The sequence below is a fragment of the Rhopalosiphum padi genome, chromosome 3, assembly GCF_020882245.1.
Source record: "Rhopalosiphum padi isolate XX-2018 chromosome 3, ASM2088224v1, whole genome shotgun sequence".
NCBI lineage: Eukaryota > Metazoa > Arthropoda > Insecta > Hemiptera > Aphididae > Rhopalosiphum > Rhopalosiphum padi.
The window spans coordinates 78,582,980-78,604,879 of NC_083599.1; the positions used below are offsets into that span (position 1 = coordinate 78,582,980).

General features: G+C 41.7%; 2 protein-coding genes across 2 annotated transcripts; one reads left to right on the top strand and one right to left on the bottom strand.

Moving 5' to 3' along the window:
* Positions 1-2,115: 2,115 nt before the first annotated feature.
* Positions 2,116-3,760, bottom strand: LOC132925896 (uncharacterized). Its single transcript, XM_060990252.1, is given in 3 exon segments — positions 2,116-2,132; positions 2,174-3,246; positions 3,474-3,760. Coding segments are annotated over 3 exon segments (1,377 nt in total).
* A 2,498-nt stretch (positions 3,761-6,258) lies between these two features.
* On the top strand, positions 6,259-8,921 carry LOC132925897 (uncharacterized). The gene is made up of 5 exons (XM_060990253.1): positions 6,259-6,312; positions 6,518-6,616; positions 6,680-6,876; positions 7,013-7,149; positions 8,797-8,921. Exons 1-5 carry the CDS (start codon positions 6,259-6,261, stop codon positions 8,919-8,921), a joined length of 612 nt encoding a protein of 203 aa, XP_060846236.1.
* Positions 8,922-21,900: the final 12,979 nt, after the last annotated feature.

Consider the following 21,900-nt stretch of genomic DNA (forward strand, 5'->3'; position numbering starts at 1 on the left):
CCACAGTTCTGTAAGCGTATAATTTCGGTCTTAATGAAACAAATTCTTTTAAAATTTTTCCACCCATTTCATCTTTGAAATAACCAGGCTGATTTTTATAAATTTCACTAAAACAATAATGATCGATAGGATAATTTGATGTATCAAAAAACGGTGATAAATCATTAAAAAAATTGTGTGTTCGAATAGCATATACCATAGAATCTGTATCCGAGTATAAAGAATTTATTTTGTTACCATATTTTTTTTTCATTACATTATAATGAAAATCATACATAAATGTTTTTGAAACATCTAAAATTGCGAATCCTACATAAATTGCTTTATCAAATTTAATAGTTTCCTTATGTTGATGAATAGCCATAAGATTTTCAGAGTATATAGTTCTATCTTTAAAGTTAGTTTTCATCATTAATTTACTTGCTTTTCTAGTTGATGAAACCAACTTTAAAGAAATTCTAGCACGCACATTTTCCATACATTTACCAAAAACACTATTAATTAATAACTTCCAAAAATTTTTTTCAAAGTTGTTTTTAGCTTTTACTCTCATATTTGTACAGAGTTCAATATATGGGGCCATCCATTTACTTTGTGAAAATCGGATAGCTCGATGAATTTTTTTTAATTTAAGTCCATTAGCAATTGCTTGTTTTAAATTTTTATAGTGTATAATATAATTTTTTTTCGGTGATAACGTAGTAATTAATTTTTTAACTTTTGAATTTGGAGGACATTCGTTTAAAGGTAAAAATGGAAAATCGTTATGTTTTTTATGTAAATATTTAGGGTAATCAATATCGACTTCTAATATATAACCAACTTTTGAATCGTTTGGAATTTTTGTAACATCTATATCCAAGTCATCAACCCATTCAAAATCTTTAAAAGGTAGTTCAGTTAACATCGACTTTCCATATAAATTCACGCAATCGAGATACGTTAACCATGTAATTGGTTTATTCGGATTATAGTTCAAACCTTTAATGTTTGGTATGTTCGCTTTAGCATATCTTTTAGTTGATTGAGTTATTCCACCTCGGATCGAATTTTCGAAATACAAAAGCATGTTAAAGTCTTTTAATCTTTCTAATTTAACCTTAGTATATTTAAGCATACAATCAAAAGCAAATCCTGGAGCAGTCATATAATGAGCAGGATCTAGTTTAAGAGTAGATAAACATAAATCTCTAAAATTTTCAAATACATCCGTTAATATACTTACATCAGTTTTCAAGTAAAGGTCGCTATATTCACCCAAAGTTTTTAAATCAAATACTCTCCATATTTTTTTAGCATGAGAATAATCATCATCATTAATTTCTTCATCTTTTAAAGAGTTATAAAATACAGATTTCGGAGGCAAACGAGTTTCATTTAATTTACTCCAACTATCAATATATTCATAAGGAAAAACCCCTTTTCGTGTGACTAAATCTAATTTTTTATTAGAAAATATTTTTAGAGTTTCTCTAAACCTTGATTTATCTTCAGACAAATTTTCTGCAAGTTCGCTTAATGAGGAGGCCATAAAACGGAATGTGTCAACAAACTTTATACTAAATCTGGGAGCAATTTCTTTGCTAAAGGATATATATTTTTCTGATGAATTCGGAATAACATGGATATCATTATTATCACAACCAAGTTCTCGAATTATAAAATGACTATCGTAGGATAAGTTATGAAAAAAAATTGGAACAAATGATGGATTAGTTATTACAAAATTACATTTAAGACAAATACATTGTCTATATTTACCAGTAAAATGACAGTGATCTCTAACCTTTAATAAATTATTTTTTTTAAAAGATAATAAACATTTTTCACAAACCTCCGCTCTCTGAAATTGTTTTTCTTCCGTTTCAGTCAATGTAGTCATTGGTATATTAATTTCATATACATCATTTATCTTTTTTCCAATATCGATCATATTTTCCATAAACTTTTTTGCTGCATCTTTACCTCTATACATTATTATCTTTGTTGGAATTTTAAATTGATGCAATAGCTTCTGTTATACTGTCATAGTCAACTTTTACATAAAACGCATAACTCATAATTTCATGTAAATGAGTAATATGGGTTTTAGAAACCTTAGATTTTTTACTACTTTTATTCAACTCTATAGTCTGTTTAGGGTTTAAAATACATTCAAAGTCAGTATAAATAACAAACGGTATTCTATTGGTTTTTTTATAACTTTTAAAATATATGAATTCATCATCTTTTCCTTCTTCAAACATTATTGGTCTTCCTAATTCATTCTTATCACACATTTGCTTATGTTTAATCAATCCTTCTTCACCCCAAAGTTTACTTTTACACGGTTTATTCCCGAAAATTGTAAAACATCTCTTACAAATAATTAACTTAGAACAATTTTTAGTTTTCTGACTTCTAATAAATCTTGAGAAATCTTTAATATAACAATAATGTAATGTTTTATCGTTATTGTATAAAAATAGATCAAAATGATTTTTTCTTTCTATTTTACTTATACATAAAGGAAAAATATTACTTTTATTATTTAAACTATAAATATTAACTGAAACATTGTTTAGACGTTCAAATTTTTTTATTTGTTTTATTGGTGTCGGAAAATCAATACATTTAAAATTTAATCCACTTTTTTTTTCTAGAATATTGAAATACGTTTGGTTAAATCGTGATTTATTCGAACGTTTATCATATTTGCTAAGTATAGAATATTTAAAACAATATTCATCTTTATTTCTAACATTTATAATGGCTTTTTTTTTTTTTATAAATATAGGTAAATCAATATATGAACTTCCTTTCAAAGGGTTTACTAAATTAATTCTTAATTGTAACCCATCTATTCATACAAGTGACCAACCTGAACCTTTTGCAATAAATTCTGATTCCTCAGTTAATATTTTATTAAACATTCTGTTCAATAAAATAGTAAAATCAGATGAACTACATGCTAAAATGTTTGAAGTTTTAAAAGCCATATCCTGAATATCATGGGTTACTGGACGTTCGTAAACAGTGTCAACATGTATATTAAATTTTATCGATGTATTTAAACATGATTTTTTCAACTTAGAAATTAGCTTATCTGAAATATAACTAAAAAATGATTTATAGTCTGTATATTTCTTGCTGTTCTTGATGATGAAAGTTTTTGAACATTTTTTAAATCTCTCGATTTCAATCAGTCCGGTTCCCGACGTATTCATACGCTGATATTTTGTAATTACTTTTCTTTTCATAGTAAGGCTATAATAAAAAAACATTTTTTTTTCTCTTTAAATATATATAAATATTTTATTTTTATTAAATAAAAAAAAATCATTGAGTAAAATAAATAATATCTAATGTTTCAAGTAATATAAATTTAATTAATAAAATCAATAGGTTCTGTTAGTGCTTTCATGTCGCGTAATAATACATAAAATTTATTGCATAGGTTATGAGTTGAATTATCTCTTTCAAAACTTGTATACGAATAAAGGGCATAATAATTTTTCACAAGCTGTTGTGTTTCCTTTAATTTTTTTATTCTTTCTTTTAAATTTTTTTCTTTTTCTGTGTCAAATGAGTATGTTTTTACTAAAAATTTTTCATGTTTTAACATTTTAATGTCTCTTTTAATTAAAGTTAGCGCAGTTTTTCTTTCTCTCTGATCTAGTATTTCTTGTTTTTCGTTGTTATCCATTTCATTTTTTAGTCTTTTGATTTCGTTTTTGATATGATCAAATAATGGATGTGTATAATCCATTTCTAAATCCATTTTTTCTATAAAAAATATTTTTTTGTATTATATATTTTATCTAAAAGAATATGAAAACTTTTTTTAAATATATTTTACCAAACCAACTATTGACTCGAATAAAACTTAGTTTTTAAATAGTTTCATATGTTATTCCACACCGTTGTAGCCACCGAATTATCGGATTCGGGTCGGTTATAAATGTTAACGAATCGTCTAAGCGACACACAAAACGAGTGTAATGTGGAACTATAAAAGTCACTGGAGCTTTGCCATCTGTACGCTAGATTCATTGATTCATACAACCGACCACATCTACAGAAGGTCATTTTCTATGAAAATTTTACGAATATATGAACTATTTACAAAAACAATACTTGTCTTATTTCATATCAATAGTTGACGAGTTAAGATTGAAAATTAATGTTAACCAAATGTATTACATGCTATTTATTATAAATGGACAGTATTTTTTTTGAAAAAACATAATTATAATATTTAATATTTATTTTATTGTTGATACAAATAGTACTCATTATTCTGTGATTAACTTAAATTTCCGCTTTTCAAAAAAACTTTTTATCTTCATCTTTATAATTATTTATATTAAAACAGTTTCATATCATTAGCAATGATTATTTTCTATTTAGGTTCAGTGTATACCTAATATTCTTAATTTTTTTGTTAAAGTAAAAAAAATAATTCAGAATGTTGATATATTTATTTTTTTATTTTATAAAAATAACAATTAATAATAGTTTAATCAATAATAACATTAAAATAAAACTAAATTAAATATGGTTAATTGAATAACTAGTGATTTGAAATCGGACGATTATAATTTAATATAGAAACAAATTCGCAATTACCATTTTTTTAGATTGTCTAGTTGATCATACAAATTTGATAAATTTTTGCGTATGCGTCTATCGCATTGTAAACCAATATAATTAGTATAATTGTACTCGCTTAAAATGTTATTTTTTTTCATCTCTTAAATTTATTATTTCTACTAGGTTCGGTATTTTTTTTTATATGCCTGACGAATATTTTTATTTATTATTCTAATCTTTTCTTTTTTAATTTCTTCTTCTCTATTTGAAAATTCATCATTTTGCTGTCTTTGATTTAATTTTTCCTCGATTAATGTGTTGACATATTTGATTTGAGATTCCATTGTATTATTCTTTAATTTATAAGTATTTATATTAAATATAAACATAATATATAATATTTATTTAAATATTTTTTTTTTTATTGTTAAGTATAGATTAGAACTATTACTAGTAATAAAAAATGGTTAAAATGTTTAATTTATTTCATTAATAGACAATATTTAAATAAAATAGACAGATAGAAAAAAATTTAAAAAAATAAAAAAAACTTGTATTAGATCATTTTTAATATTCTTTTAATGGTTATAATATTATCGATATTTCTTTTATCCTTAATAATAATAATAAAAAAACCAAGTTCATATCACAGTTTAAGAACGAAAATATTGAATTTTATCATATTATTATCGTTTATTTTGTTTTAAATAAAATGTTACCTGACATATAATATAGGCTACATTACTGTAGCGTTATTATGATAAAAGTTGGTATTATATTTAACTATTTATTAATTTTTAAAAAAAAAAATTTTAGATTCATTATAAATAATTTTATATAATTGAATAAAAACTGAAATAATAACAATAAGTACTTACATTTAAATTTCTGTAGATGTTTGAAAAAAAAAAATGTTGGTGTTCTGCGTACACTTGTGTTCACAATAAAACTGAATGTTTTTTAAAAAAATGTTTCCTTATTATATAGTACTCAATTTTCCATCTCTTTAAAAATCTTATAATCAATTGTGTTAATAGAAAATATACTATTTTTTTTATGATATTCATATTATGTTTACAGAGTCGTAGGTTATATTTTAATACGATATCCGCATTTCTATAATTAAGAACCTGTTATTATTGCTAAATGCTAAAATATGTTAAATAGGTAAAAAAAAACTCTGGGTTTAAAGATTACATCATATAACAATAGTGACGAGGTCGTAGTCGACGTAGTCGTATAATGAACTTTATAAAAAAACCGGTTATTATTGTTAAATATATTAAATAGGTAAAAAAAACTCTAGGTTTAAAGATTATATAGTGACGAGGTCGTAGTCGTATAATGACTGACAATTCTCAGAACTATTATTAATTTAAGTTATTTACATATTATATATTAAACTATGAAATCTGCTTATCTGTAAATAAGAAAAGGTTATTATTGATTAATGTATTAAATAGGTAAAAAAAAAAAGAAATCTGGTTTTGAAGAATGTAATAACGAGGGTGAGGTCGTATATTGAACTCAGACTACTTGTGACCGGGGAGAAAACACATATATAAGGAAGCCTTTTGATATAACTTTTTTTAGTCTACTTCAACGAGTCTACAGCGAGTCCATGTTTTTATACAAATAGTTTTCTATTTTTTTATTAAATTAAAATACTTTTCAAAAAATAAAATAATGTCGGTCAATTCATTTAGGAGTGATGATGTAGAATCCTTTGCTGTAAGCGATGTAAGTATAAAAAAAAAAAAAATATGTCTATATATTTATATAGATATATTATTTTATATTTAAATAGAATCAAATATTAAGCCATAGTTGGTAAAGATAAATATAACGTTACTATTACTTTTTTAAATGTTAAAATTATTAAACATTTAATTAAAACTGTGTATAAACTAAAAAACATTAACTAATCGCTTAAATATTGTTATAGGTGGATATGATAGAAGCGCAAGATAGAAAAACTGGAACAAAACCGGGTGGTCAAAAGAGGGTATGTGAGAAAAAAAATAATGGAAAAAAATCGAAAAAAGTGAGTGATTTTACATAACCCATCAGGTGAACAAAATTATAATTAAATTATTTTTTTTTAAAGAATGTTTCTTATCGAGATAAAATTGGGAAAATGATGAAAGATCACAAAATTGCACTCGAAGTCAGAAATTCAATGAGCATTCGGCAAGACGATGGGATTTTAATTGTAAAGGCACCTGCTGACGAAAAATCGACTGACTATTGGACGTTGTCGCATTATAAAACAAAAAACATTGAGCATGTTGATTCTAAGGACAGGTGATATATAATATTATTTTACTATCGCGCTTCGAATATAACTAAATAACTATAGTATACATTAATACTATAGTTATTTATTTTTTAAGTAAGATATTATTATAAAAAATAATTTTTTTATGAATATTTTTTACAGATGGAAACATGCTGAGTGTTCGATGAAACTTTCAATAACCGATCAGGCAAAGGACCAAGCCATATCGAGTGAACTAAATGAATTGGTTCAAACACTTTTTGACCGATTTATGAAGGATTCAAAGAAAAAAATTACACGTATTTGGTATGTAATAAACTATGTTTATAATAGTGGTGGAAATCATTTAATAAATAATAAAACTTTGATTACAATATATTATGTCTATTTTATTTAAATAAAAAAAAAATAATATATTCATAGGTTAAAATAAAAAAAAATAATATAAAAATTATTATTAATAGTTAATATATAACTATATAAGCAGTATTAATAAATAATGATATATTTTTTTCGATAGCGAAATATTTTGAAAAAAAATCATAATTCATAAATATATATATATTTTTTTTATTACAATATTATTAAATCCTGCAAAATCATGTTTGATAAAGAATTAAAATGAAATTGTAATAGCTCGTACATGAATGAAATATCATCACTTTGTATATTGCTATAGCTGAAATCATAATTTTGAATATATTGGTTTGTAAACTCGTTTCGTTGACAAGACAATGGTAACCCATTTACGTCAGCCTTGATTAACGCGTAAGCTGTATCGAATGTTTTTTGGTATGATTCCAACTTTTTCTGTTTTTCAACTATATACAAGTCTATACAATGTTGTAATTGTTTTAAACGATGAAGATCAACATGAGATAATGTTATTTAATTATCATTAGAATATAAAACAATAGTTGATTGGTTTACGTTAACAGAGTAGAAAAAGTTGTCTGAAATTCTAACACGTTTACATCGAGTATGTAAATTATTAATAATTGTATTAAAATTGTTTTCACACATTAATGTGCACCACTGTTCTAGATCAAGCGTTACAACTTTTTTAGTTAATTTACATTCTAATAATATAATAATTGAAATCTGTTTATTAACTAGAAGTCCAACCGTCACACTTTTCTTGCTAAAAGGACGGATATCGAACACTGATTTTGATACAACGAGTGATGGATTCATATTATATGTTGGTGAGTTCTACCAATGGTGAACACTTTTTGAACAACAATAATTTTCTAAAATATTAAAAAAAAAAAAATGTAGTAAAGAGCTATTGTTTTTAAGTATGAATATGATCAGTAGGAAGCTTAGCTTAAACTAGTAATTTTTATTTACTTCTACATATTATATACTAAACCTATGGGGGGGGGGGTCTAGACATTTAAAAAAAAAAAAAAATGTGAACATGTGGCCAAGTCAGATAACGAGTAAAGGGCTATTATACTTACCTACTTACCTAACCATAGAACCTGAAATTTTATAAACATTAACATATTTAATTTAAACTAGACGCGTTATCCCACTAGGCCACATGTTCACGAGGTATTATATCATGTATTAACACAATTAAATTATTTATTATAATAATAAATATTTATTTACCATAGCATAAAAAAGTTAGAAGTTAGAATCATACAATTTGTCAGAAAACAGTATCATATGACCTAGATTCACAATTACTGTTGACGCCGTGTCCGATCCTACTTTTGGAAATTCGCGGTTATCGGACACGACTCGCAATGTGTTAGAAACGAAGAAGGTGACCCGGTATATGTATAAATATAACAAGAATATAACAATGTCGTAAATTGACACAAATAAATATAATATTAGGTCAACACGGGGCCCCAAAATAATTACAATAATAGCATATAAATAATAATAATAAATAACATCAAAATATGAATTTTACAATAAATGACCTGATTCAGGTGGCGGCGCGATCCCACGATCCAAGCTGGCAATCTTCACTGGTCTAAACGTGGTTTTTCCTTTTTTGGTGTCACTGGACAACCAACCGTGCACACACGTACACCGTGTAGAGCTGAAGCAATAATCAAATAAGTCGACGACCGTAACTTTACGACGCAAACTTGCGGATAATAATAATAAGAAAAAGGCACATGGTTTTGTATCACCGTATAACAAATCGGACACAAAAGCCGGCGCGAATAATATTCACGGACAACGCGTTGACCGCACACGCGGTTTTGGCCGCACAACCCGGCACGAGGCGGCGAGCGGACGCAGCGGTGCGTCAGGCTCAACCGAGATTTCGTGTTCGGCGCACACGAACAAAAAAAAAACGGGCACAAGCCGGCACGGAACGGAACGATCCGACCGTTGGTAAAAGACAGCGACGGCCGGGCCCCGGACAACCGGTGGCCAGCGAAGCCGGTCGCTAAAAGTTCGCGCAAGCGCACCTCTGCGTCGGACGTCCGCGGGACGACAAACACACGTGTCAAACGGACACACCGTCTGCACCAGGCGCGGAAAGGCTCAAGCTCGAACAATTACATTCACAAATGTTGTTAATATTACCGTATTTTTTTATCACATTTTCAATAAACTGATTTCCTTTTGATAATAGAACATATATACATTTCGGATTCCATCTTGAGTGTTCGATCCATGGATTATCATCTTTTTCCCAATTATGTAAGATAAGTCCACAGCAAAAACATTCAACGATATCTTTTTTTCCTGAATATATAAAACCGCATTCAGCTAATGAGTATTTATCTTGAGATGAAGTTAGTGGAAATAAATTGAATGTTTTCAATCTTGATGAAAATGTAGTATATTGTGGATGTGCAGGATATACATTGTTTCGTACTAAAGTAACAAGTGAGCAAAAATTGTTGCTAAATGTTTGAAAATTCATTTTTTAAAACTGAAAATATTCACTTACAAAAAAAATGTTTTAACAGAAAATAACAGAACTTGATCAAACGAAGGTTTATTACTAACTGAACTAAAGTGGATTAAATAAACAATTTACAACATTTTTTAAAAAGATACAGTGTAACCAATATGTATGATATACAGGGAAAAAAAAATGGCTTGAGGCGGAAAGTCCCGCTTGATTTTTTAAAATCTCCCTACCCGAAAGTGCTCAGAACATACATTATGGTTTTTGAAAAACAGTGTTTTTTTGTGTTACAGGGAAAAAAAAAATGGCTTGAGGCGGATAGTCCCCCTTAAACTTTTAAAATCTCCCTGACCGAAAGTGCTCAGAACATACATTATGGTTTTTGAAAAAAAACAGTGTTTTTTCGTGTTACAGGGAAAAAAAAATGGTTTGAGGCGGATAGTCCCCCTTAAACTTTTAAAATCTCCCTGCCCAAAAGTGCTCAGAACATACAAATACATACTACTCATACGTCAGGGACGTGGAGTTCGGCCCTGCTGCGGGGGCCATTCAGAATTCCGCATCAGTATTCCCTGCTTGTCGTACGAGGCGACTAAAAGGGAACTGGCCAGTCGGGGCCGGCGCCCGGGGCGCGGACGCACCGAAACCCTCGGGGACTAGGGCGTGGTGAGGTTCTGACCACAACCTCGGGAAGAGCGGATCGGTCACTGAGCTTAGCTGCTTGGTGACGCCTCCATGAGGCGTAGGTGGGCACACCGTGAGCCCGTGGTACACGGCCCAAATCTCGGGAGGATCATAAGCTGAGGCCAGTAGCCGACGAAGCTTAGTCCGAGCATCTCACCAATGATGTGCCTTACCTAACGGGAGGCGTGAATGATACTTCGGGATGTGAGGGGGCCCCTAAGTGTTGAGAGATTAACACCAAGCCCTCACACGTCGGTCGCGGTGGACACTGCCCCGACTGACGGCGGTTTGGTTTCGGAGTGGCAGTTTGCTGGAGTAAACTTTGTGGTAATAGACCGCATGCTTGGTCAGGGGAAAGTTGCCGAGTGATGGGGACGGGCGGACTCTTGCGGCGACAGCCGGCAGAGAAGGCACGGTCCCTCCTTAGCGCCCACCCAGCTTATCGTTGGGCTATATGCAGCGAAGGTTGTCCGTGACCACAAACGGAAAGCAAATTGGATAGATTGCGGCCCCACCAAGGTGGCGAAAGGCACTTGTATGCCTTAGCCGGATGGTACGTGCCTGCCGGAGATCACCTCCGAGCGGGCCCGGTGCTCGTGTTCCTTAGAAGACGCGCGGTCTGCGGACGGTGGGTCAAACCGTTGGACGTGGGTTGTGAACCTCCGCGGCTCTTGACTAGCACCCAGTGCTAACATAAGGTCCGTGGTTGTAGCCGTAAGGCATCAAACTTGGGATCTTGTCCCTATCTACTATCTAGCGAAACCACAGCCAAGGGAACAGGCTTGGAAAAATCAGCGGGGAAAGAAGACCCTGTTGAGCTTGACTCTAATCTGGCATTGTTCGGAGACATGCCGAGGTGTAGCATAAGTGGGAGTCGGGGGTCTAGGCGGGCGGTTTCGGCCGTTCGTCTCCCCGTCGACCTTGAAATACCACTACTCGCATCGTTTCCCCACTTACTCGGTAGAGCGGAACGCGCGGTTCCGGCCGCGGGTGCGTCCGGCCGTCGGCCGTCGTCCCGTCGCGTCGTCGTCTCGCCGTCGGTTCGTCCGGCGCGCGGCGCGGTCGCCGTGTCGTCGGCCCGTGCCCGTTCGTGCCGGGCCGCGGTTGATATTCCGGTAGCGTTAAGCACCAGCCGAGGGCTCCGGGCGTCAAACCGCGGACCGCGTCCGTACGCGTACGGCCGGCCGTCAAAAGTCGCCGTCAGCGTGCGCGGCGCTTCCGCGGGCCCGGGCCCTGGTGCGATCCGTATTCCGAGGACACCGCCAGGTGGGGAGTTTGACTGGGGCGGTACATCTGTCAAAAAATAACGCAGGTGTCCTAAGGCCAGCTCAGCGAGGACGGAAACCTCGCGTAGAGCAAAAGGGCAAATGCTGGCTTGATCCCGGACGCTCAGTACGCGTAGGGACTGCGAAAGCATCGGCCTCTCGATCCTCTCGTCCGCTGAAGAGTTTTTCGCCGTCCGCCGACCGTGGAACCACCGAGCTTCGGTCGCTGGCCGCGTCGCGGCCGGCCGTCCGCTCCGGTGTCGGTTCGCCGTCACCGGGCGGTCCGGCCGCCGCGCCGTCGGCCGCGTAGTCGGATCGACCGCCATGTAACGGTCAACTCAGAACTGGCACGGACCAAGGGAATCCGACTGTCTAATTAAAACAAAGCATCGCGATGGCCCGGGACGGGTGTTGACGCGATGTGATTTCTGCCCAGTGCTCTGAATGTCAACGTGAAGAAATTCAAGCAAGCGCGGGTAAACGGCAGGAGTAACTATGACTCTTTTTGCCGGCGTCTCAATCTGCTACGTCGGGGTATATGCGCTGTCCGCGGTGCCTTCGGGCGCAGGGTTACGACCCAACAGAGATTGTTTCGCTTATTGGTGATTGTTCACGCTCTTGTACCTCACGAGTGTCGGTCGGTCGGCTCCGCGGGCGTGGTTGCCTCGAGCCGGGTCATGGACCCGGCCCGTCGGTGATTCTCGCCCCAGGACTGGACGCCGTCATACGGACAAGATGGTAGGGCGGGGTTGACCCTCACCGGTCGGCGCGTATTGATCGCGCCTCTCGGCGAGATGTCTCCCCGTTACTTGGATTACCATTTTGCGGTGGCTTGGACGCGGCTCGGGACTTGAAGGCGCTCGCCTCCGTATTGCCTGGTTTTTAGGTGGCGGTGGGTGTCAGCTGGTCTCGTGTCCCCGTGCTTGCGCAGGCGCTCTAATCGTCTTGTCTACGTGAGGCCAGAGTCGGGCTGTCGGCGGCGACGTGGGCCGGCTACCATCCTGTGTGTGACACGAGAGTGTCCCTCCCAGGTTGCGTCCTACCCCACGCTCGGTGTTGAACGTCCGGACTCAAGGGCTGGCTCGGTCAGCGATGCAAGGGTCAGAATTACTTCACGGCCCACTCTTCATTGAAGGGTGAGTTGTTGGCAAAATCGATCCTCACTTCCGGACTCATGAATGTGGTATTAATTCGTCTAAGTGCCGGTCGGATACTGACCACTTAAGTGGTTTGCTAACGAGGCAATCGTCGGTGGGGCGCATCGCCGGGTGATCTTGGCAGGTCGTTCGGTGTATCGCCTTACTGTGATTTTGGTAGTTACAGCCCGGCATGGCCCGGGGACTCACCACAGAGTCCTCGCTAAGTGTCGGGAGTGGCCGCGCGTCGTTCGCGCGTGCGTTGGTGCTGGTTAGCCCCGCGGGGTGTCATTTCACCGTCCGCGGTGCCGTAATCGGGCGCAGGGCTTCGGCCCAATCAGAATGGTATTGTCTGGGGGCGTACCGCGTGGGTTAAAACCGTCTGCGGTGCCGAGAGGCAGGAGGGTGTTACACCTTAAACGTACAATAGCGATACCTTGTTAACCTTCACCATCGCGCGTGCGCTTGTCGGGCGACCGCATCGGACTCATGTGGAGTCCGGCTGTCTCTTCCGTGATCAACTCGGCGGGGGTACATGAAACACGCCCTTTCGTCCGAGGTATCTCGCGTAATAGTCGGGTAACCCCCCGACCAGTCCCAGGTCGGCCTCCGAGCAGCGAGGCCGGTGCGCCGGTACAGACCGGGATGAATCCTCGGGTCCGCGGCGCCGCCAAGCGTCACGGGCTCTTCTTAACCAACACATTGAACAGTAATAATTTTATGCCTCGGATAGCTACCGCATCCCAAACAGCGGGCGGTAGCAACCGTGTTGGTGCGGACGTAGTCGGGACTGTCACCTCGGCCACATCCGCGTACAAGTGTCGTTTTTGTACAAAAAGTTTTGCCACCAAGATTGGTGTCGGTGTCCACGTTAGCAGTGCCCACGTGCAAAATGCCAATGACCTGATCATAAAACACGGAGGAAAGAAAAGGGGGGAATAGAGAGAAGTAATCACGACACGACGATGTTGGCAGAACTCGTGTTCAATGACATTCCACCCGGCCAGATTAACGGCCAGCTTTATGAAAAGCATCGGGGCCGCACCCATGAGTCTATTAAGGGGCGGCGAAAGACCCTTAAGCCACCGCGAAATGGTGGCGACTCATCTCGCCTGTCTTAAGGGGGTCCCGAATGTACCGATTACTGATACGGTACCGGTGGAATCGAACTCGAGTGATGCGCGACCGCTGCCCACGGATGATGATGGCAGTGCGGCAGTTAATGACCGATCGACAACAGTAGATCGATTGAGTCCAGCCCTTGAGGCTGGGCAAAAGGCGGTTGACCTCCTATCAACCGTGTCCGGTCATGGAGCAAACAAACTCCTATTAGCTGCGAGACGCCTAGTTGAGCAATCTTTAAACCCGTGCCACGCAATAGCGGCGTGGTACGTAGAATATAACTGCAATAATTCCCGTAAGAAAACGAAAAAGGGAAGGCGACCGGGCACCATTCCCGGCGCCGGCATATGCGCTGGTCGCAGGCCGAACAAGAAAGCGTTGAAAACAGCTTGTTACAGACGGAACGTCACCGAATGGCGTAAAAATGCATCTAGCGTTGCTGAGCGAGTACTTACGGGTGTAGACCAGGGTGCTTTAATGCCCCCTGCGTCAGAGATGACCAAATACTGGGTTCCCATTATTGAGGGTAATTTTGAATCTCGTCCCCAGACCCCGGCCGTATCTTTAGACACACACGGCACACCGCAGAACGCAACGATATTTGATGTAATAACGCCCGAGGAGTGCCTTCCCAGCAAAACAACTGCTCCCGGGCCGGACGGGTGTCCGGCCCGTCTGTGGCGACGTCTCCCCTGTAACTTGACAGCTGGCTTATTCAACCTGTTTGTCGCCTACGGTTCTTTGCCTCCTATCTTGTTGAAGTCCCGTACCGTCTTCGTGGCAAGAAAGGAGACCCTCAGTGTCCTGGTAGTTATCAGCCGATCTCGATCGCGTCCGTCGCTATCAGACACTTCCATCGTATCCTTGCTCGACGCCTGGAAAAGTTGTCTCTGGTGGATGAGCGACAACGCGCATTCAGAAGGGCCGACGGTGTGGCGGAAAATCTTTTCCTCCTGCAGTCGGTCTTGACGGATGCCCGTTCGTCGTGTAAGGGCCTGTGTCTGGCGTCCCTCGATTTATCGAAGGCGTTTGACACGGTGTCCCACGACTCCATTGCGTCCGCGATGCGTCGCGTTGGCTTAGACCAGCGCTTCGTAGACTACATTCGCGGAACGTACAAGCATTCAGAGACATTTCTTCAGGTCGGCGGGCAGGCTACGCGGGGGCTCTTCCCACGGAGTGGCGTCAGGCAGGGGGACCTATTGTCCCCGCTTCTATTTAATCTGGTGGTAGACAGTGGTCTCCGAGAAATACCAGAAGCAGTTGGCTACACTCTGGGCGATACTGTGGTGAACGCAATTGCCTTTGCGGACGACGTAATCTTGTTGGCGGAAACGCCTGATGGACTACGAAGAGCATGCGAAGCGTTCACGGACCGATTGAGTGTAGCAGGTCTTATGGCAAATCCGCTGAAGTGCGCGACTCTTACCCTAGTGCCGTCCGGACGGGATCGTAAAGTTAAGACTGTTGACGAGGTCTATACCCTTAGTGGTATCGACCTCCCAACGCTTAACGTTACCTCCCTATGGCGGTATCTGGGCGTAGGTTTCGCAGGAAGTAGAATCGATGCCTTCGACTCCGCGGCGTACGTAACAGCGCTTAATCGGATCTCTACGGAACCGATGGAAGCGCAAATGCGACTTTGTATCGCTAGAGATTACCTCATACCGAAGTTCGTTCACGGACTGACGTTCTCGGTGGTCTCGGTACGTAAGTTACGCAGTCTCGCTCACGAGACGCGCCGCGCAGTCAGGCGTTGGTTGGACCTTCCCACTTCGTGCCCGAACGCGTACATTCACTCGCCAACATCGGCGGGTGGCTTGGGTATTCCTGACTTTGTCCTTTTCGTACCTCGTAACCGTGTAAACCGTCTTGTAAGACTTGAGAACTCGTCGCTCGCCGCCGTCCGCGAAGCGTTCCGGATCCATGGCCGTACCGCTTTGGCGTCCGCGCGTCGATCGACCGAGGGTCACCGTCTCAAGCTTAGTCATGCGCAGCAACTTCATGCGTCTGTTGATGGCTCTGAATTGAAAGCTTGTTCAGAGCGAAAGCCACCAAAACCTGGACTACTCTCTGTCCCTATCTACTATCTAGCGAAACCACAGCCAGATAGTGGACAGCGTGGCGGGTCGTCCTTGGGCGAACTCGCGTCCGCTACACACGGGACCGCCGGCGTGGCGTCGGGATCTTTTGGTCCCGCCGCGTCCGACATATGGTCTCTCCCGTGATTTCTGAATGGCGGGTGAGGTCCCGCGTCTTCGAGAAATCACGGGATATCGGTTTCGTATAAATAACTCTAGGGGCGGGCGTGTGTCCGTCCGTGGATTCCGGCTCGCCGGAGCCGCGGGCGCGCATTCGTCCGTCCCGGTCACTGGCCCCTCTCGGTGCCACGTTTACCGTGGTACCGTGTTGGGGTATTGGACGGTTGCCTTCTCCGCGTGATTATTGCAAGAATTACGCGGACGTCGGTCCGTTTAGTGTCCGCTCCAGACGCCGTCCACGGCGGCGTCTCGTTTGGGTCACGATTTTCAGAGTTATGTGGTTTTCGCCGTGACTCCGGTTTGGAACCCGGTTTTGCGCCCATGATTCGGAGCTTCTCCGCAGCGGTAGATATCCACGGCCTTCTGGCCGGCTAATGCCGAATCAATTCCAACCGTCGACTATCGCTGTGGCTTGCCACGGCGATCGTTATGCGTCCAAAGGCAGTTGCCCTCGACGTTAAATGTCAATGAAATATATGCTTGTCTCTAGTGGGGGGAGTCTCGGTCAGCCACGGCTCCCCCCACGATAACTTATGATCGTTCATATTCGATCGTTGAGAGCAAATGTCGTGACTTGTAACGGGTCTTCGCGGCGGCCTTAGCGGCGGTCGCGGTGGCCCAGATCAATCCGAACACAGACGTGTGTTTCGGATTGGTTCGCAGTTCGTCGCTGCTTCCGGAGCGGCGATGGGGTGCGCGGTCGCTTGTCTGCGCGGACAGGGATTTATCCCGGCGGAATGCCCTTTGGGTGTTTCGTCGGGTTTTTCTCTTTGTCGGCCTGATGATGACCGCTACGCACCGGCTTATGGGATTCTGACTTTGTCGGGTCTCCTCTGGGCTGGCCCGTATGTGGGTCTTTGGACAGCCATAATCTCGGGGTATGACATGACTTACTCCTGGTTAGCGCGTGGGCAATCGGCCCGTACCGTCGCTTCTTCGGGGAAAGGCAGGATGGGCTCGGAATGAAACCGACGCCTAGAACCAATCCGGGAAGACTCTTGAATCTATCCTATAATATATGAAACCATCGACGGATTACATCGGTATGAAAGACATACCGAGGATGGCAGCGGACCTGATTCGCTTAGCCCATAACAACGTCTCCTACCCGGGAGACGGGCCCGTAAAAAGGCATAAGATCGATAAAACTTTAAATCGAGGCTTCCTAAGAGAAGCGTGAACTGGAAATGACCTTAATTTGGCCGTCCCAGGTTCGGTATTATGCTGACACTAATATCGACCAGGAAAGCTGCTTGCAACTAGAAAGGCTTTCCATGGAAAAACACTGATAAATGCTGAGGCTCTATCGGGTGACCTCACCTGTTTTTCACTAAATGGGGAGGTCAACGAACCTCCTGTCAGATTAAAATCTAGATAGGAGGGGGTTGACCCTGGTTATTAATTTAACTGGGGTCAAAAGCGATGCTGACTTTGATTAGTTGGCATAGACGCGTTCGGCCCAACACTACACTGCGAAGTGTTAAATGTGTTGGAAAACCGAAGGGTCCTTCATCGGATCTGCCTTGCGGATAAGGGCAAGAGGTGTTCTTAATTGAACATCTCAGCAGACCTCCTAAGCTCAGGTATTTAGCTATGAGAATAGGTTGGCACGGAGGAGGTAAATAAACCGTGTCTATAAAGATCCCACAGCCCCCTGGGAAGGGCTGGGTATAATCCCTTATTATGTTAGAGAGGCGCAGTGACATAATGGACTCAATAAATCGTCCTCAACTCGTGGGAACAATTATGGATTAAAAATAAAAAATAAAAACAACAGAGAATAAGGATACGGAATCAAATAGTAATGGACAGATGGTAGAAAAGAGAGAAGGGTCACCTTTCATCTTTGTTGGAGCTAACGAGGAGGAAACTCCGACTAGCTGTAACAAGAGATTAAGGGATGACGAGGGTGAGGGCGTTGGGCGCTTCACCTACGGCGCTGGGTCCATCGTGGACACAGCCGAATTGCGGGATTACACCTGCAATTTGGGACGTCGTGGGAGGGAGCACTCAGATGAGCTTCTCCGTCTTGTGGTGGCGATGAGACTGGAGAAGTCGACAATGACGAAGGCCAGGGAAGAGACCTTTCTGAGGGCCCGTGCAAAGATCATGAGTGTCGTGGACGAACTAGTCTACGCACAAATGATGATGCAGGGTAGACTCATTGAGGCTCGGCACCTGAGGCCGACTGAGTTGGTGACGGAAACGAAAGTAGAAATCGGCGACGTTAGGAGTAAACCAACGGGGATGTCAGCATCACCGGGGGACACTCTGATCGGCGAGGATTTTGAAAAAGTGGTTTCCGACATTCATGCCGAGATACTTAAGGAGAGAGAAGAGAAGAATGGAGCGCCGAAGATTAAAAAGAAGCGTGAAAAGAAGAGTAAGAAGAAGACTAAGAAAACAGAGAAGTCGGAGGGTTCAAAGACCAATGCGGACTTGGATCCCAGTGCGTCAACCTCGAAAGAGGTTGCTGTCCCAATACCGCCGAGGGGGTGAGGGTCCAGAAGGTTGTTGAAAAACGGCCTCTGGGCAAGAACCTCGTTAAGTCGGTGTTGGTGGCAGAAGGGCGAAAACGGGAGGAAAACCCGGTAGGACCCCGCCTTGAAAAGCCAAAGGCAGAGGGATGGACGACAGTGAAGAGGAAAACTAAAAAAGTGAAAAGGGCTGTTCCAAAAGAAGTAAGAATACTTCTAGAGGAAACAAAGAAAGTCAAGGAGAAGAGCTGCGGGGCGTACATCGTCAACTTGGCGCCAAAAGAGAATTCAGATCCGGTAAAACCAAAAGTTGTCCATGAGGCAACCGAGGCCGAACTGGTGAAGGTTCTTTGGGAGGCGGTAAAGACGGGGATGTGCAACCCGAAGTTCCGTAAGATAAGAAAAATAAGCAGGGACAAGTTGTTTGTGGAACCGGAGAATGAGGAGAGTCGTAAACTACTCCAAAACGCCTAACTCGATTTGCGTCGAGTGGGCGAGAGAAATCCTCGAATAAAATTATTCGGGGTTGGGATCGAGGTCAAAGATGATGAAATAGCCAGTCAGTTGGAAAAGCAGAACGCAGGTTCTGTGAAGCTAAGTGTTGGCTGGAGTAAGAACCTTGAACTCGTCCCAAGGAGTAACCGGGTTACGAGTAGAGGACGAGACGTTGAGTTTGAGGTCACGCCTGAGGTTGCTGGCGCGATTTTGGGTCTGGTGTTGTCCGTTGGGCTGTCTCGTTGTCGTGTGGGCCCCAGTGTGAAGGTGTCGCGGTGCCACAAGTGCCAGCGATACGGACACATTGGTGTGTCTTGCAGGGCACCGGTGGTGGTCTGCGGGCGATGCGCGGGCTCTCATCACGCTGCGCGCTGCACTGCTCGACCAGCCATGATACGGTGTGCTTGTTGCGCCGCTAGTGGTTGGGAGAGTGGGCATGTCTCAGGTGACACCTCGAAATGTCACACGTCGGAGGTGAATTTCCGGCGGGAAGCCCGGAAATTCAGATGGGCAGTGTAAGAGTAGGGCAGGTAAACCTGGGATGGGGGAAACTGGCAACAGATGACCTGCTGTCCGAGGTAGGGAGGAGAGGTCTGGATGTAGTGTTAATCCAGGAGCCATATGTGACCGGAGCTGGGACGTTTGCCAACCTTGGTAAATCACCACTTCGGTTAATCACTGGCTCTTTACCAGGCGAAAAACCAGCGGTTGCGGTATTGGTTGTTAACCCCAAATTGGGGGCGACACTAATGACGCAGTTTAGCGGGACTCACCTGGTTATAGTGGAGACACGTAACGGGGACCAAAGCTTCTTTGTGGGCAGTGTGTATTTCCAGTTTTCGGAGCCTACCGAAATCCACGTCGAAAGACTGGAGGGGGTCGTCCGAGAATTGGAAATGGCGGACTGGTTCATTGGAGGTGATGTCAACGCTAGGTCTACACTATGGGGCGATACACATACAGACGTGAAAGGGGAGAAGGTAGAGGATATGATTATGTCTGGTAACATGATCTGCTGTAACGCGGGTAAGACTCCTATGTTTCAGTCTGGGATGGGATCGGCGATACTTGATCTGACGCTTGCGTCAGTAACAGCCGCCGTGAACATCCACGATTGGAAAGTGTCGTTGAACGCGGTTTCCAGTGATCACCGACTAATTGTATTCAGCTACGATGTCAACGAGGAGGAAAAAAGAGTTGAATGGGAAAGAAAAAGGTTCAATGTCCGGAAAGCCGACTGGAATGCTTTTCGCCAAAGGCTAGCTGAGAGACTGTTTGACGGTCAATCATGCTGGCTTGAGGGGGATATACATTCCAGAGCGGATTACCTAACTTCAGCCCTAACTGAAGCTTGTAAGAAGTCGATGCCGATGATAAAGCCTCATGGATTCAAGATGCCGACGTGGTTCACGGAGGAGCTTGAAACCCAGAGACGCTGTGTCAAGCGGATAAGGCGGAAACTGTGTAAGTCAAGAGCTGGAGGATGCGAGAAAAGGACAGCCGCATTGGAGGAAATCTACAGGAGAGAGAGGAATAAGTATACAGCAGGAAGGAGAAAAGAGCAGACGAGAACCTGGAGAAAATTTACCACGGAAGAGGGTAATGAGAAACCATGGGGGTCCGCCTACCGGTGGTGTAAGGAAGGAGCCAACACCGATTCACGCGGTGTGCTTGCAACTCTTCGAAAGGAGGGTGGCGGGAGCACGGTGGGTCTGGTCGAAACTCTGGATTTACTGCTAAATACCCTGATTCCTCCAGATACGATCAACGGTGAAACCAAGGAACATGAACGACTCCGCATGGAGACAGGAGTGCGCCTAGGTGTAGCCGGGGAAACGACCTGGAGCGGAGAAAGTGAGAGCAACCACTGTGAGGAATTTTCTCAGGAGGATGTGAAAAGGGCGATTTGGCGCATGGGACGGGACAAAGCTCCCGGGGAAGATGGTCTAACAGCCAGAATTCTCAGGGTGGCGTTCCCAGTGATGGCGGAAATAGTGACCACTCTTTTCAATGAGTGTTGGAGAAGGGCCTGTTTTCCGAAAGGGTGGAAGAATGCAGTGGTGGTACCCCTGTTGAAAAATCGCGAAAAGGATAAATCCGACCCAAAGTCATATCGCCCAATCAGTTTACTTCCGGTGCTGTCAAAGGCATTGGAGTACCTGATATGCGTGAGACTAAGGAAAAAGATTGGTCCGAGTATGAACGATAATCAATACGGCTTTAGAGCGTACAGATCGACAACCGATGCAATATTAAGAATGAGGGAATGGACCGAAAGCCGGGCAGAAAAGTACGTTCTTGGAGTGTTCTTGGACATTTCAGGAGCGTTCGACAATGCCTGGTGGCCGGCAATATTGCATCATCTGAAAAGGTTGGGAGCCACAGAGAGGTTGTGTGAAATAACACGGGATACCTAGGGGGTATATACGCCAGTATCACTGTGCCGACGGCGAGAAGTCAGGTTAGGCTGTCTAAGGGTTGTCCTCAAGGATCTCAGTTCGGACCAGAACTCTGGAACATTCTGATGGACTCTTTACTGAGTCTTGATGAGTCGGATGGGGAACTATCCATCGGCTACGCGGACGACGCGTTGCTGATGATAGCTGGGAACTCGAGATCAGAGGTGATCCAAAAGACAGAGTCCAAACTGAAAAGAGCAGGAGCCTGGGCAGGTGGAATGAAGTTAGCCTTTTCGGCCACAAAGACGAAAGTCATGTGTCTGA

Excerpts from the sequence above, each read along its gene's own strand:
- LOC132925897 (XM_060990253.1), top strand. The coding sequence starts at position 6,259 with ATGTCGGTCAATTCATTTAGGAGTGATGATGTAGAATCCTTTGCTGTA. Across the intron at positions 6,313-6,517 it reads AATCCTTTGCTGTAAGCGAT|GTGGATATGATAGAAGCGCA; the intron begins GTAAGTATAAAA and ends ATATTGTTATAG. Across the intron at positions 7,150-8,796 it reads TTCAAAGAAAAAAATTACAC|GTGGCGGCGCGATCCCACGA; the intron begins GTATTTGGTATG and ends GACCTGATTCAG.